This window comes from Acanthochromis polyacanthus, chromosome 16 (assembly GCF_021347895.1).
Source record: "Acanthochromis polyacanthus isolate Apoly-LR-REF ecotype Palm Island chromosome 16, KAUST_Apoly_ChrSc, whole genome shotgun sequence".
Classification (NCBI taxonomy): domain Eukaryota; kingdom Metazoa; phylum Chordata; class Actinopteri; family Pomacentridae; genus Acanthochromis; species Acanthochromis polyacanthus.
Window position 1 is genome coordinate 482,196 of NC_067128.1, and position 14,261 is coordinate 496,456.

Consider the following 14,261-nt stretch of genomic DNA (forward strand, 5'->3'; position numbering starts at 1 on the left):
TGTGGTGATCAGTTGTGCGTGAAGCTGCCTGAGCTCATATTTATGTGTGAACATGAAGTCATTTTGGACACTGGGCTCTCTGAACTGTTGATGCTGTTTTTCTTGGAGGATAATCTGTGAATCACACGCTGCTGGAACCGCAGATCATCTGATCTGTTTGGAGAAGGAAATTACCCTCAATTTACACGTCTGTGTGGTCGGAATTTAATTCAAAAATATCAGACAAGCCTACGTAGAGGGATTTTTCCCCCAGTAGAGGCTGTAAATGTAGCTTAACCCTCCTGTTGTCTTCATTTACAGGCACCAAAAAATATAGTTTCCTTATCTGAAAAGAATTCAAAAATTCAGTAAAAAAAAATCCCCAAATTTCTGAAAATTTGCAAAACCTTCAAGAAGAAAATTCCAATAATTCCTTAAAAGTTTTCTACAAAAGTTTTACTTTAAAAAATCTCCCAAATTTGGCAAGAAAATTCTTGTAAATATTTTTTAAAAATGAGTAAAAATCTTCAAGAAATCTATAAAATATCTAAAGTGATTGTGGTTGATTTTTATGTGAATGTTCTTAAATAACTTTTTTTAATATTTCTTTTTTGTCCGTGGAAAAATGTTCAAAAATTTCTCAAAAATGTTGAAAATGTGGACATAAAAATATATTTTTTCCACATTTTCTTCTTTATCTGTGAGGAGCTGTAGATGAACTCCTTTACCTGTGAGGAGCTGTAGATGAACTCCTTTACCTGTGAGGAGCTGTAGATGAACTCCTTTACCTGTGAGGAGCTGTAGATGAACTCCTTTACCTGTGAGGAGCTGCAGATGAACTCCTTTACCTGTGAGGAGCTGTAGATGAACTCCTTTACCTGTGAGGAGCTGCAGATGAACTCCTTTACCTGTGAGGAGCTGTAGATGAACTCCTTTACCTGTGAGGAGCTGTAGATGAACTCCTTTACCTGTGAGGAGCTGTAGATGAACTCCTTTACCTGTGAGGAGCTGTAGATGAACTCCTTTACCTGTGAGGAGCTGTAGATAAACTCCTTTACCTGTGAGGAGCTGCAGATAAACTCCTTTACCTGTGAGGAGCTGTAGATAAACTCCTTTACCTGTGAGGAGCTGTAGATGAACTCCTTTACCTGTGAGGAGCTGTAGATGAACTCCTTTACCTGTGAGGAGCTGTAGATAAACTCCTTTACCTGTGAGGAGCTGTAGATGAACTCCTTTACCTGTGAGGAGCTGTAGATGAACTCCTTTACCTGTGAGGAGCTGTAGATGAACTCCTTTACCTGTGAGGAGCTGTAGATGAACTCCTTTACCTGTGAGGAGCTGTAGATGAACTCCTTTACCTGGCTCACTGACCCAGCTGGAGGACAAACATCCTCACCTTTTACCAGAGGCTTGTCTGGACTCGTCAGACGGAGGTTTGGGGGAATGGCTGCTCTCCAGATCCGTCCTTCAGTCCCTGCATGTTTTCTTCATTAGCTGCTGTGATTAAGGGACGCTGATGAAAGGCAGCAGAGTTTCCACCAGTCATACCGATGCTTAGCTGTCTGCAGCACTAAACCAGAGGACGAATTTTATGGTGCCATCACCATGAATGCTCTCCAAAGGTTGTTTACGGGATGACGTCAGACGGCAATGTCAAATAAAAGAGCCTGAGAGTTTCTGAGAAACACATGTACTGGGATTGAATGGATGAAATGTGACTCTTTGGGTTCACTTTGACCTACAGCTTTCTACTGCAGGAACTCGAGGAACAAACAACTCTATAACTGGACTTTTCAGGGTTTCTGTTGCCATTGCAATGAATGAGCTTCACCCTCAACATCAGCTCCAAGTGTGTCAAACTTCAGACACCAAAAACCAAACATCTGAACCCAGGTTTACTCGTCCTACCTGTGGGATGACCGTGGACCATGTTCTGCATCTGCTCATGCATTCAGACTCTGGAAGTCCTCAGAAAACAGTAAATCTGTGGAGACACACAAAAACAAGATTCATCAGCTGGGTCAATATATACTTGTAATAGTCGGACGTTTTGTATCATAGTTGACATTTTTGCTGTTTTCAGGCCTAAAACCAACATGGCCGCCCATAACCAAACACCACATGGTATTTTAGAGAAAGATTCTTCTAAATATTATACATACAACAGAGTAAAATTTAAAGTTATTTCTAAAGATACTGTAGTAAACCTGTTGACTGCTTTACATTAAATAAGTCAGAAAGCCTTGGAGTCTTCCAGTGTTTTCTTCAGGAGGAAATGACATCATGTGGAGCAGGTCATGTGATCTGGAATTAACACACTTCCTGGAGAGGAGTTTTTGGAACGGAGAACTTAGTGGAAAGGGATTTAATTTGTTATTTTCCAAATAAAATTCGATATATTGTCAAAAAAGAAATATCTGTCATGATGATCTCAACTTACTAAAAGAACACAATCCAAACTGTTTCTGAATCAGCTCATTTTATTATTGTTTAGCTCATTAGAAGGTGGTTGGTGTTAAATTCAGATGTTATTTAGTTGATATTTTAGTGATATCAGTCTTTTTTTATTAATGATTGTTTCAATAATAAATAATTATTTTTTTTGTAAAGACACGATCATAATGAACATAAAAACATTATTTTTTTTTACTTTTAATAAAAATGTATGCAGATATATCCCATGGATTTCAATATTCCCTCAGTTTTACTTTGACCCATGTGTTTTATTTCAGCATTTACTGGAATCAGAACTATGCCAGACTGAGAGGATTTTATTGGCAGGAGACGGTACATGACAGAGATCACTCCACAGAAAGTAAAGACAATGAGTCTGTTATGTGGTCTATGCATTTCCTTATTTCTGACCATTTCATAAGCAAACGTAGAATAAATTAAACCCAAATTAACAAAACAGGTAGAAAAATAGAAAAGCTCTTTTAGTTCTTCTAATCCTCCTGTTGAGCTGGATGAAACCTATCTGAATAAAACTTCTCCATCTGTGCAGGAGAAACTCTGCAATCATCAGTTCCAGTGGAGTAAAACATCACACAGAAAGGTTGCGTCTGTACCTTAGAACAATCAGTGCTTATTTTCCTTGAAAACCACTGAGAAACCAGCAGGTCAAAGCTTTCCAGCTACAGAACATAACGCCATGGAAGAAAAAGTGTTGAACTGGCAGCGAAGACAGGAGAAAGAGCTTCAGAAACAACAGCAGCAAACATGTTCACTGAATCTGAGAGGTCACTGCTGGGTCCCTTCAGTCCATTAAGAAGGTCTGATGGAGAAGATCACTGACAGATCAACACCACCAACCACAGGTGATGGTCTGATAGGCTGGATCTCCCTGCTAGTCCAGGAGGGGACAGGTAGAGTAAGAACCAGGACTGGAGAACAGAAGTCCATTCAAACCAACATATGGTCCACATCACCATTACTGAGGTGTGTGTCGATGGGCACAGGATGGAGAGTGGTAGCCACAGTTTAAACCTGGACAGATGAGGAGAGGAGCAACGAGCCGGCGTCAGACGGACCTATTTAACCCGGTATAACGACTGAAAGTACAGACATCTGAATTATGCAGACCAGAAACCTAAAAGAAAAAAACATTAACACCCAGACAACATCCTACAGAGGAGAAACCGGCCAAAGCTCTGCCTCTCAGCAAACAGAGAACCCAAAGGTACTGCAAGCTGAAATGGCTTTTTAATGAAAAACATGCTTCCTGCTTTGAGATACAGCTTCATGTTTCCTACAGATCGAGTGTTTACCACACGTCTGTATGTAGGCCTGCAACAACCACAGAAAACTAGCTCTACATTATTTACACACAGACACACATTAATGTTATATTTGACAGGAAACATGAACCCTCGTGTCGTCCTGCAGGTCACACTGACCCGTTTAAAGTTTGAAAATGTGGGGAAAAGTATTTCCACAGTAAACCTTCTGATGTTCACATTTTCAACATTTTTGGGAAATTTGTGAACATTTTTTGGTGGAAGAAAAGAAATGTTACAAAGGTTTGTTTAGAACATTCACAAAAAAAAAAATCAACCAAAATCCAGCGAACTTCTCTGGATTTTGGTTGATTTTTTTGTGAATGTTCTTAAAAAATATATCCGAAGTTTTACTGATATATATGGAATCACTTTCGATGTTTGTAGGATTTTTACTCATTTTTTGAAAATATTTACAAGAATTTTCTTGCCAAATTTGGGGAATTTTTTTTAAAATAAAACTTTTAAGGAATTATTGGAATTTTCTTCCTGAAGGTTTTGTAAATTTTCAGAAATTTGGGGATTTTTTTTTTTTTTTTTGCTGATTTGTTGGATTTTTTTCAGACAAAGAAACAACATTTTTTGTTGCCCTTAAATGAAGGCAACAGGAGGGTTAAAGTGCTTTTTATTCACCAAACCGACTATCCAGACATTCTGTCTGATCAATATCTAGAGAAACAAACCAGTCAGATGTTTTGCATGTTTCATTTCTAAAGTAACTGAATAAAAAGGAAAGAAAGCATCAGCATGTTGGGTAAAAATAGAAAGTGGAAGAGAAAAAACAGCAGGAACGGTTGAGAGTTAAAGACTAGAAGGAGGTCTAGAAGGAGGTCAGAATTATAAGAACACCAGACAGAACACGAGACAAATAATGAAAACCATCTTCAGCAAGGTGTTCAGTAAAATACAACATGCACAAGATTAAATACTTAGGTCAAGTCAAGACAAGTCAAGAGAGTGGTTTTGTTTGGAAAGATACCAGCCTCTAGAGCCTTCCAGTAAAAAGGATTAAGACCGAAAAAGTTTTACAATTAGAAAAGGAACCTAACAAGACCAAACATGTCTGTGTAGTTTATTTATGTGAGATGAAACTCTGCATTAATTACAGAAAATACTGCTTTACTGGACTATAAACCATCATAGAGCCCCAACAGGGTTGACAATAACTGATGGACAAATGTAATAGATGTGATAGGAGAAATATTCTGAAAATATGCTGTAAGAATTATCAGAAGAACACTGAAATCAGGAGCAAAGAAGTTCACACAGGTTCAGTATGAAGTGCTTTGATAGATTTGCTTCTTCACTACAAGTATGGTGTACTGGAGTGGAAAAAGCTCTGGCTTCCATGCTGGGTTGGTCCCAGTTTGACCCTAATTAATTCAACCATCCTGAAGATAATTCCTATCTGCCCAGTTCCCTGTAGGCCTCAGCCTGCATCACACCCCAATTAATCCAATGGCTCGAGTCTCAGTCGCCTCTCATTTCCAAACAAGTCACTCACATTCTGGGGATCCAAGTCCAGGAATCTGCCTCCTGATGCCTTTAAACCCTCTAAACCAGGGGTGTCCAACATGAGGCCCGTGGGCCAAAAGTGGTCCTCCAGAGGGTCCAATCCGGCCCTCAAGGTGTAAAAATTCCAAAGAAGACATTAACTGCAGACTGTAAATTACACTCAACATAAATATAAACGCAACACTTTTGTTTTTGCTCCCATTTTTTGTGAGATGAACTCACATCGTGTGTGGTGTCGTGTGGGTGAGCGGTTTTCTGATGTCAGTGTTGTGGATGGAGTGGTCCATGGTGGGGGTGGGGTTACGGTATGGGCAGGCGTCTGTTATGGACCAAGAACACAGGTGCATTTTATTGATGGCATTCTGAATGCACAGAGATACCGTGACCAGATCCTGAGGTCCATTGTTGTGCTGTACATCCAAGAACATCACCTCCTGTTGCAGCAGGATAATGCACGGCCCCATGCTGCAAGGATCTGTACACAATTGTTGGAAGCTGAAAACGTCCCAGTTCTTGCATGGCCAGCATACTCACCGGACATGTCACCCATTGAGCATGCTTGGGATGCTCTGGATCGGCGAGTACGACAGCGTGGACCAGTTCCCGCCAATATCCAGCAAGTTCGTAGAGACTGAAGAGGAGTGGACCCCCTCCCCCCCCCCAGTAAAACCAAACTGCACCTTTCAGAGTGTCCTTTTATTGTGGGCAGTCTAAGGCACACCTGTGCACTAATCATGGTGTCTAATCAGCATCTTGATATGGCACACCTGTGAGGTGGGATGGATTATCTCAGCAAAGGAGAAGTGCTCACTATCACACATTTAGACAGATTTGTGAACAATATTTGAGAGAAATGGTGATATTGTGTATGTGGAAAAAGTTTTAGATCTTTGAGTTCATCTCATAAAAAATAGGAGCAAAAACAAAAGTGTTGCCTTTAGATTTTTGTTGAGTGTAATAAAACCATAAATTTAAAATCATTTCTCGACCATGACAAGTGGTTTTGGTCAGAAAGTAAAATACTAGATTGTTTATTGTTCTTCTGTCATTTTGCATCTCATTTTTGAAAGATTTTGTCTGCTTTTGTTATTTTTTGACTTGTTGTTTCTGTTTTTTGTCGTGTTGTTTCCTTTTTGTCTTGCTGTATTTTTTATCTTGTCATGTTTTGCTTTATTCATTGTTTGATGCAGGGTTTTTGGCGTTTTGTGTTGTTAGTCTACTTTTTTGTTGTTTTGTTTCTTGATTTATCGTTAATGATCTTGTTTGTGTAATTTTTTTGTCTTGTCTTTGTCATTTATCCATTTTTTGTTTCGTGTCATTTGTCTCATTTTGTGTCTAATTGTTGTCGTTTTGCATCTGACTTTTGTAATATTTTGTCTTGTTTTTGTCATTTTGTTCATAAAGTAAATCCTCCATGGTTCAGTTCCAGGTGACTAAATGTTGTGTTCCTTTGTAGACACTCTGTGATCTGGAAGTTGTAATGTGGAAATGATAAACTGAGGATGAATGTTGATGAAACTGAACTTATTTTTCGTAACTTCAGGTTGTTCGTGATGTTTTGTAAAAAGATAATTCCTTAAATGTGAACATTTCTGCACTAAAACAAAGGAACCATGAGGAGTTGTGGTTATTTACAGGTTATCATGCTGTGGTTTTACTGGAGATCAGACTGGGCTGAATGTGGAACCTGGACTAAGATGAGTTTGACTCTCCTGCTTTTAATGTGCAGGCAGAGATGCTTCTTGCTCCAGTGAAGGAACAGAAACTCTCGGATCTACTCCCCAAATTCCTACCTTTCCACAATTCTGAAAACGTCCCTTTGAGCCGGTGAAGACACAAACAATCTGTTGATTCAGTGGCAGGATCCTTCCCCCTAAGCCGTTATTTGCTTTAGCGGCGATGACACAAGGGGAGGAATTTGAGCAATGCCTGAGTAGCGTAGACTCATTTCCTCTGAGCCAGAGCCATCTCCAGACAGACCAGACTGAGATCTGCTTTATTCCTGCTGTGGTTCCGGCTCGTCCTGCAGACAAACATTCACAGATACCAGCCACTTCCTAACGTTTATTCCCAACAGGCAGAGGACATGTAACGGCAAGAAGCACTCAGACACGGAAACACCTTCAATCAAGCATGAAACCATACTTTCCAGTGAGCTCATCAGACGTAGAAAACAGATGAATGCCCGTCACTCGTCGCTTGTTTTGCCTGAATAATGAGCGCCACCGATCGCTGGCTAACGAGACAAACTCAGCTGAACTTGCTGTGGAGGAAGACACCACCTATCTATGAGCACTCCCTAATCCCTGCTATTTTATGGTTTCAAACATGATTTTGTGTTGAACTTGGCAGTCTGCAGGATTCCAGAGGGCTTACTGTCACATTCTATACAGATGGAAGTCTCTCCCATTGAAAGGGATCAAAGTCGCCTCTTAGCTGCTTTCAAGTAGAAAATGAAAAGTGTGAAAAGCCAGAGCATGCTTTCCTCCTGCGATGGGATCAGTCAGCCTTCAGAATGTTCAATCACAGATCAATGCCAAGAACGATCGAGGATCTCTGCCATTTTATCTCGCTCTGTTCTTCCTTCCTCCTCCTGATGATTTCCACTGGAAGAGTCAAAGATTGGTCATGAATTTACACGTTAGTAAAACGCTATGTGAGTTTAAAGGATGCCTTTTCTTCTAAAGTGCTCCAGAGTCGTGCTGTGAAAGCAGATTATCCATCTCTGCAGTTCATGGATGTCGGCCAACAAGCATCTAGCCGCTGCTGCTGTGTCTTTTTTCAGCTGTTATATGCCGTGGCAGATATGTAAATACCTTCTGAAGTCACACAGGACTTTAGAAAGCAAGAAAAACCATGAAGCCTGTATCAAATGTCATACGGAGATCAACAGGAGAGGATTCAGAGTGAGGAAGATGAAAAGAGGCCGTGGTGACTAAACAAATTAAACGATCACAGGACGGAGGGGGAGGCTGGTTTAAAAGGATGAACAAACTGTAGAATCAAGTCACAACTCGGTTTTAATCCCATTACAATCTGTAAAAGCCTCCAGACTGAACCCACCTAGAAAGACTTGGACCAAAGAGCTGAAGGTAAAAACACAGATGAATAGATGAATATCCACATGCACAGACAAGAACACTTCCAGCCACACCTGTCACCTCAGCCGAACATCTCACCCAGATCTACACAAAGCTGGTCCAGGAGCTTCATAGATCACAAAAAAATCGTTGGAAACTGGACGGTCAACAAGGAAACTGGCTTCATTCATGAATTAATTATTAACTCGCAAATTATTTTCAAAGTTTACTGAACCTAAATCCTTTGTCAGACACCAAATATCACACAGAGGCTCAGAGCAAAGTTCCATCTACTTTGTCCTGACAGAATGACTTTCCTACACAGCCAAACTGTAACCTGCTTTACACTTAGAGGGTCGTACTCGATAAACACATTCAGAATCCACGTATTCTTACCATTTATTTTAATATTTCATTGTCTCAATCATGAATCAGACCAGATGGGAACCCAGGAAATACAGGAGAAGCTTCAGAGTAGGGATATTAAAGATTAATTAATCATCAATCGTTAATAATTTCACCAATTAAGAACATATTAACTGATGAGAAAGCAGACATACACGTTCCTGGTTTCTGCCACCAACCACCTGCAGTGTGTCCTAACTCAGACTGTGATGCTGTTTCCCACCACGTCACACATTTAAACCATTCCAAAAAGAATGCAGGTTCTCTTCAAACAGTCATATGAGAACGTAACGAGGTTGTTCACCTGAAGAGCGCCACAAAGGGAGATGTGTGTCTAGTTTATATTTCTGTTTTCCAGTGAAATGACTGATGGGTAGACGGCAGGAGAAGACCAAACGTTGGCCGTCCAGCTGTTCCTGTGTGCCTTCATCACTGTTTGTGTTCCCAGGAGAGGAGGACAAACCGCTGAGCAGCCTTCTCATTACCAGAGGTCATCCTGATGGAGAACACTGACCTCTGAAGGCAGAGGTTACTGATAAAAGAGGAGATTAGAAAGGAAAGAGGAGAGGAGGTGAGACAGAACAACCCTGCCTCACCTTCATCATCCGTTAGCTCTTCCTGGATTTGTGTCAGAACTTCTCTGACTTCCTCTGGGAACTTCTTAAGGAGTAAAAATAGAAAATAATCAAATTTGAATTAGCCAAATAAGCCCTCCTTTTCATGGCTTTAATGGGAAAGTTTTTGTGGAAGTGTTTGGCAGTAGCCGGGGTGAATCGCTCTCAGATCCCAGCAGCTCATTAGCTCCGACCCGCTGTTGGTTTCACTCAAACCAGACCAAAGACAGGACCGGCTGGGTGGGGGAGGGAGCAGATAGGTTTCCTGGGATCAGCCAGAATCCCAGAAAGACTTCCTGTGTTTTGCGTGGAAAACAAAACAAATTGTTCCGCAGACGATGGTGTGAACACCAGAGTGTTAAAAACAGCAATCCATCAGGAAGGTTCTGTCCAGCAGACATGAGGAGGTGTATGCAGGACGGACTACAACATCTGGATCTTGTAGAACATGCCTCTGGACTTTGTGACAGTCCCAGTCCCTCCTTCCTTTCCCTCCATCCTCTATTCTTTCCTCTCCTTCAGGTTCATGTGAAAACTCCCAATTACCAGAAACCTGAGACGAGCTAACAGCTCGACATGAACTTGGAATATGCAAAACACAGCAGCCCGCAGAGGCCACGCTGAAACGTGATTGAATGCGTCAGCAGGTCGTAAAAGGCCCCTCTAGATCAATGCAATTATGAAAGCTTTAGGTGGAGGACTGGGGAGTGACCGGTGACAGGAGGAGGAGGTGCTGCCAGCATTATGTTCCACCAACACAACCCCCTTTTAAAGCAGCAAGTGGAGAACAAGCGAGGTCTTCCAGCTGCCTTCCATCAGCAGCTCTAATGGAGGAGGGAAAAGAAAGAAAAGAGGTTTGTAACACCTGCAGCAGGGTGCCAGCAGACATCTCCTGGTCCTGGTTCCTCTGGTGATGCCTCCATAAATCCTGTGATTAGCTACAGTAGCAGCCTCAGTGCCACTTAAACCAAACCAGAGGGGAAGTTCTTCTGACCCTGAAGCTTTGGAAAAGTGATTTAGACACAAGAGATGATTAGAACAACAAAGCTAGCTCTGTTTCCTTCACAGGAGGATGAAGGTGTGATCCTGACAGCAGGTTAGCAGGAAGACGCCGTTATTCCAAGGAGTCATGGAGGAATAACTCCCAGTTATTAAGCTATTTAGAGGCCTTCTGCTAACAGTAACTCCATTATGCTTTGGCATTCTGGGAAAACTACACACCAGAACAAGACACAGATGTGAATATAGGAGCTGAGCCAATAGTTTTTTTAATGTGAAAACTGTAGAGTTGGTGGAGTCTGCCTTTACTCTGAAACCAACATCAGCACCTCCACATTTATCAAAGGATCTCCCTCTGGGAATAACGACAGCAGAAGATGGAAAACTGAGTCCCTGTTGTTGTAAATGAGACTCAGAGCGGCAGAGAAGTCCAGGGATGTCGGGGTAAAGACGACGTTAACCTGAGACATAAATGACCCCAAAGACATTAAGTCTACAAATCACAATCAGAGGTCCTAAATAAACCTAAAAGTGCATGCTCATTTATCTAACATTACCTAAGGTTAGATTACACGTGTTTCAGAGGATAAGCCATGTTCATAATGTCCTGTTGTAGGTATTGTTCATGTGAAGATATTAAGATTTTTAGATGTAATGGTCAGAAAGTTCAGCAGCTACAACAAAACCGCAGCTAGAAACGACCTCATCCTCACTAAATTTAATTTATTATGCCAGCAAGTGTATGTACAACAAAAACATCTCTATTTTAAGTTTTAATGGACAACACAGTCCCAAGAGATGTTACAAGATGGAATTTTAAATATATATATATATATAAAGTTTAAAACGTGTTTTATTTAAATCAGTAGAACTTTTAATTGTTTTTTGGATTTAGTGTCTGGAACTACTAACAATCAAACACCTGCTGTTAATCTGCTTGTTTTATTTCCTGTCTATAAATAAATCTACCTAAATAATGGCTCGACTGGAACACAGAAGATAAACTGAATTAACTTCAAACTCCAAATAGTTTTTTTTCCTGTTTCATCAGACATCTTTAGGTTTAGAATCTGAAGGCATCACTTATAAAAAACTTAATGTACAACTTTTTGACATTTCATTAAATCAACAAAAATCTTTATATTTTTACATTCAGAATGAAAACATGATCAGTTTCAATCCTAATACAAACTGAGTCAGTAATAAAGTGCCAGCTTTATTGTGGATTTAACTCTGTTTTAACACATGACCACCACTGTAATCTGGTTTCATCCTGAATGTCAGATACAAAACTTTCACATCTCCTGTGTGATCTTAGATGTGATCTTTCTTGATCTTCCTACAGACTGGAGGTCCATAAACACTCAAAGAACCAGAACACGTTGAGGTAACCTGAAGTCATTCCAAAGAACAAAAACAGGACTGACGTCATTAAAACCTCGACCCTGAACCTCAAATAAACCAAAACACACAACCAAAGAACAGAAAGTGTGTAAAAACTAGAAGGGATTCCAGCACAGCGACTGAACCGTGTGTTTATTACAACAGTGATGATGCAGTGAAGCTTGGAGCTGACCCTGACAGCTGAGGACGTCCCTGGAGAAGGTTCACGTCTAAACTTGGCAGCCAGAGACGATCTGGAGTCCTGAAGGGTGACGCAACACTTGGACATCCTCACCACGACGGTGCGTGTTCATCTGCACATGTATGGACTCTCTGAGCTATCTGGCTTCAGGATCATGCCAACACATTCAGATCAGCCTGATTTATGGAGTGGATCCCAACATGGACCGTCTCTGGACTTTCATATGGTAAGTCAAGAGAAAACAAAGTCACAGAGAGAAAACCAACAATTTCCCACCGAGTTATTCAGTTCAGAAAACTTTACTTGTCCCCTGGGGTTATTTAAAGCTGGTACAAAAAGTTCTGTCCATGTGATGTAAGGAATATACAAGGAGAAAGCACAGGGAACACTGGGGAAGGATGAAGGCTTTGGTTTTTTTCCAGTCCTAAAGTTAAGAAACATGAAGAGTTGTATTTAATGGAAAAGCAAAGATGAACAAAACGTACACAGTGGAGGTTTTATCAGTAGAAATTATAATCTACTGTATTCCATTTATTTCATTTATCAGATTATTTATGTTCCTGTCGACTTTGTAAAGCACTACGTAGGTATTATTATTATTAAAACTGGATGTTCTCTAACCCTACGTGTTTGGCCACGTTACTCACCTCATAAATGGGAGAAATTAATGGGACTTCTGGAACCAGCATATGATCTATTTATCTCTAAGTAGCTTCTCTAGGAGCTGCCAAAACCAGTTTAGAACAATAATTAATTTTAAAATAAAATCTATGGTAAGTCTTCTTCTCATTTGTCATAACAAAATTGCCCGGCTGCTTTTTTGGCTGACATTAGATGTACATGCAGAGATAAACAGCTCATGACTAAAAAAGGATAAATATCTGTGGAGTGTTTGTTGGTTACAAGTCAGAAATCTATAACTAAGAAACAGTTACCACAGGATATTATAACTGCAGCTCGTACATCTTCCTCTACTCAACACATCCATGGACCTCAGAGACCCTGTAGAGGAGGACCAGGACCAGGACCAGGACCAGGACCAGGACCATCAGTAAACATCCCAGAACACAGAAACCAGACCTCTAATCGCAATCTCTACTAGGAGAATTGGCAATTCTACTGAACTGTCATCTCTACTGTGACGTATAAATCCACCTCCATCCTACATGTATGTAAACATGTAATGGTCTGCATGCAGGTGTGTCCTTATAACTACCAAACTGACATGCAGCACAGAGGACATGCTTTCATCAGGTTAAATCCACACGGAATACAAGAAAAATACCTTCAGTAGCAAAGAATAAAACAAGCAGATGTAAAAACAAGATTAAATCATCATTTAATCAACAAAATTATGCAAAAACAGCGGCTGTCGACCTCTAAATCAGCAGAGGAGGAAAAGACAATGTGACAGAAGAAGGAACACACAGGACTGTCTAATCTTATCTGGAGTGTTGGTCAGAATACAGATTTATACATCACTATAGAGGGGATGCAGAAGGACACATAAATGTATCTATCCCTACAGAAGGACACAGAGGAGAGCAGAATATTAAAGTGCTGGTGTTGGCAGCCTTTTAGTCCAATTTATGGATGGATTGAAGCTACGCTAAGGTCTTTGTGAAGCAAAACAAAAGGAAAAGACGGTGCTATCCTCCATCCCTCGGTGCTAAGGTACAACAGGCCCTCCCAGGTCAGAGTCTTGGGTCTGGGCCAGTATTTCTGTCTTTCTCCGTCCCTCAGAGAACCTCCTGGTTAGTGTCGGTCTAATGAACCGTCTCTGAGCTGCTCTAAGGAAAGCAGATGGAACTCTGGGACAATTTACAGCAAACATGGAGAGAAAACGAGGGAAGAGGGCATTTAAGTTGCAAAGGGGAGTATGAAAAGCGCTCTAGAAATGTTCTCCTGGCCGACAAGCCCCAGATTTGCCTTACATTTGCACATTTTTCCAATTTATCTCTTATTGAATTAAGGCTTCAGACTCCTGGACGCCTTTCAGGAGAATACAGCAGAAAGACAGAGAGGGAGACGTGGAAGGAAGGACTGAATCTGAGCCAGGATGATAGGGAATATATAATGTGAGCCGTTTCTCTGCGTAGTGAGGATGATAGGAAATATATAACAGAGATGGTGTTGGAGCTCCACCCGCTCTGAAGCTGCAATCAGTGAAACACTATTAAATCTTCATGTTAGAAAACTGAACTGAAGCCAACAGGAAATGTTTTACTCGGATTGTACATCAGATGCATTCTGTTTCCATGATGTAAACCTTCATTAATGGTTAAATCAGTATTAATACGTTTCTGTC

The 14,261-nt window shown here is 40.7% G+C and overlaps 2 protein-coding genes across 2 annotated transcripts in view; both read right to left on the reverse strand.

The window, feature by feature from the left end:
• disp1 (dispatched homolog 1 (Drosophila)) overlaps window positions 1–14,261 on the reverse strand; it is a 120,283-nt gene that overhangs the window by 89,253 nt on the left and 16,769 nt on the right. Inside the window, exon 2 of the mRNA XM_051960764.1 lies at window positions 1,888–1,963. The gene's annotated coding sequence lies outside the window, so the exon portion shown is untranslated. The remainder of the gene's footprint in view (window positions 1–1,887; window positions 1,964–14,261) is intronic.
• Window positions 568–13,002, reverse strand: LOC127530387 (uncharacterized). Its single transcript, XM_051937023.1, has 3 exons — window positions 12,929–13,002; window positions 1,188–1,464; window positions 568–1,157 (listed from the first exon to the last, which is right to left on the reverse strand). The coding sequence occupies exons 1-3, from the start codon at window positions 13,000–13,002 to the stop codon at window positions 609–611; spliced, it is 900 nt and encodes a 299-aa protein (XP_051792983.1). The 3' UTR covers window positions 568–608.

What these genes read in the sequence shown, in the direction of transcription:
- LOC127530387 (XM_051937023.1), bottom strand. Translation starts at nt 13,002, where the DNA reads ATGGTCCTGGTCCTGGTCCTGGTCCTGGTCCTGGTCCTCCTCTACAGG. An exon ending in GAGGTCCATGGATGTGTTGA is followed by an intron (nt 1,465 to 12,928) that starts GTAGAGGAAGAT and finishes CAGCTAATGAAG; the next exon opens with AAAACATGCAGGGACTGAAG. An exon ending in TCATCTACAGCTCCTCACAG is followed by an intron (nt 1,158 to 1,187) that starts GTAAAGGAGTTT and finishes AGCTCCTCACAG; the next exon opens with GTAAAGGAGTTCATCTACAG.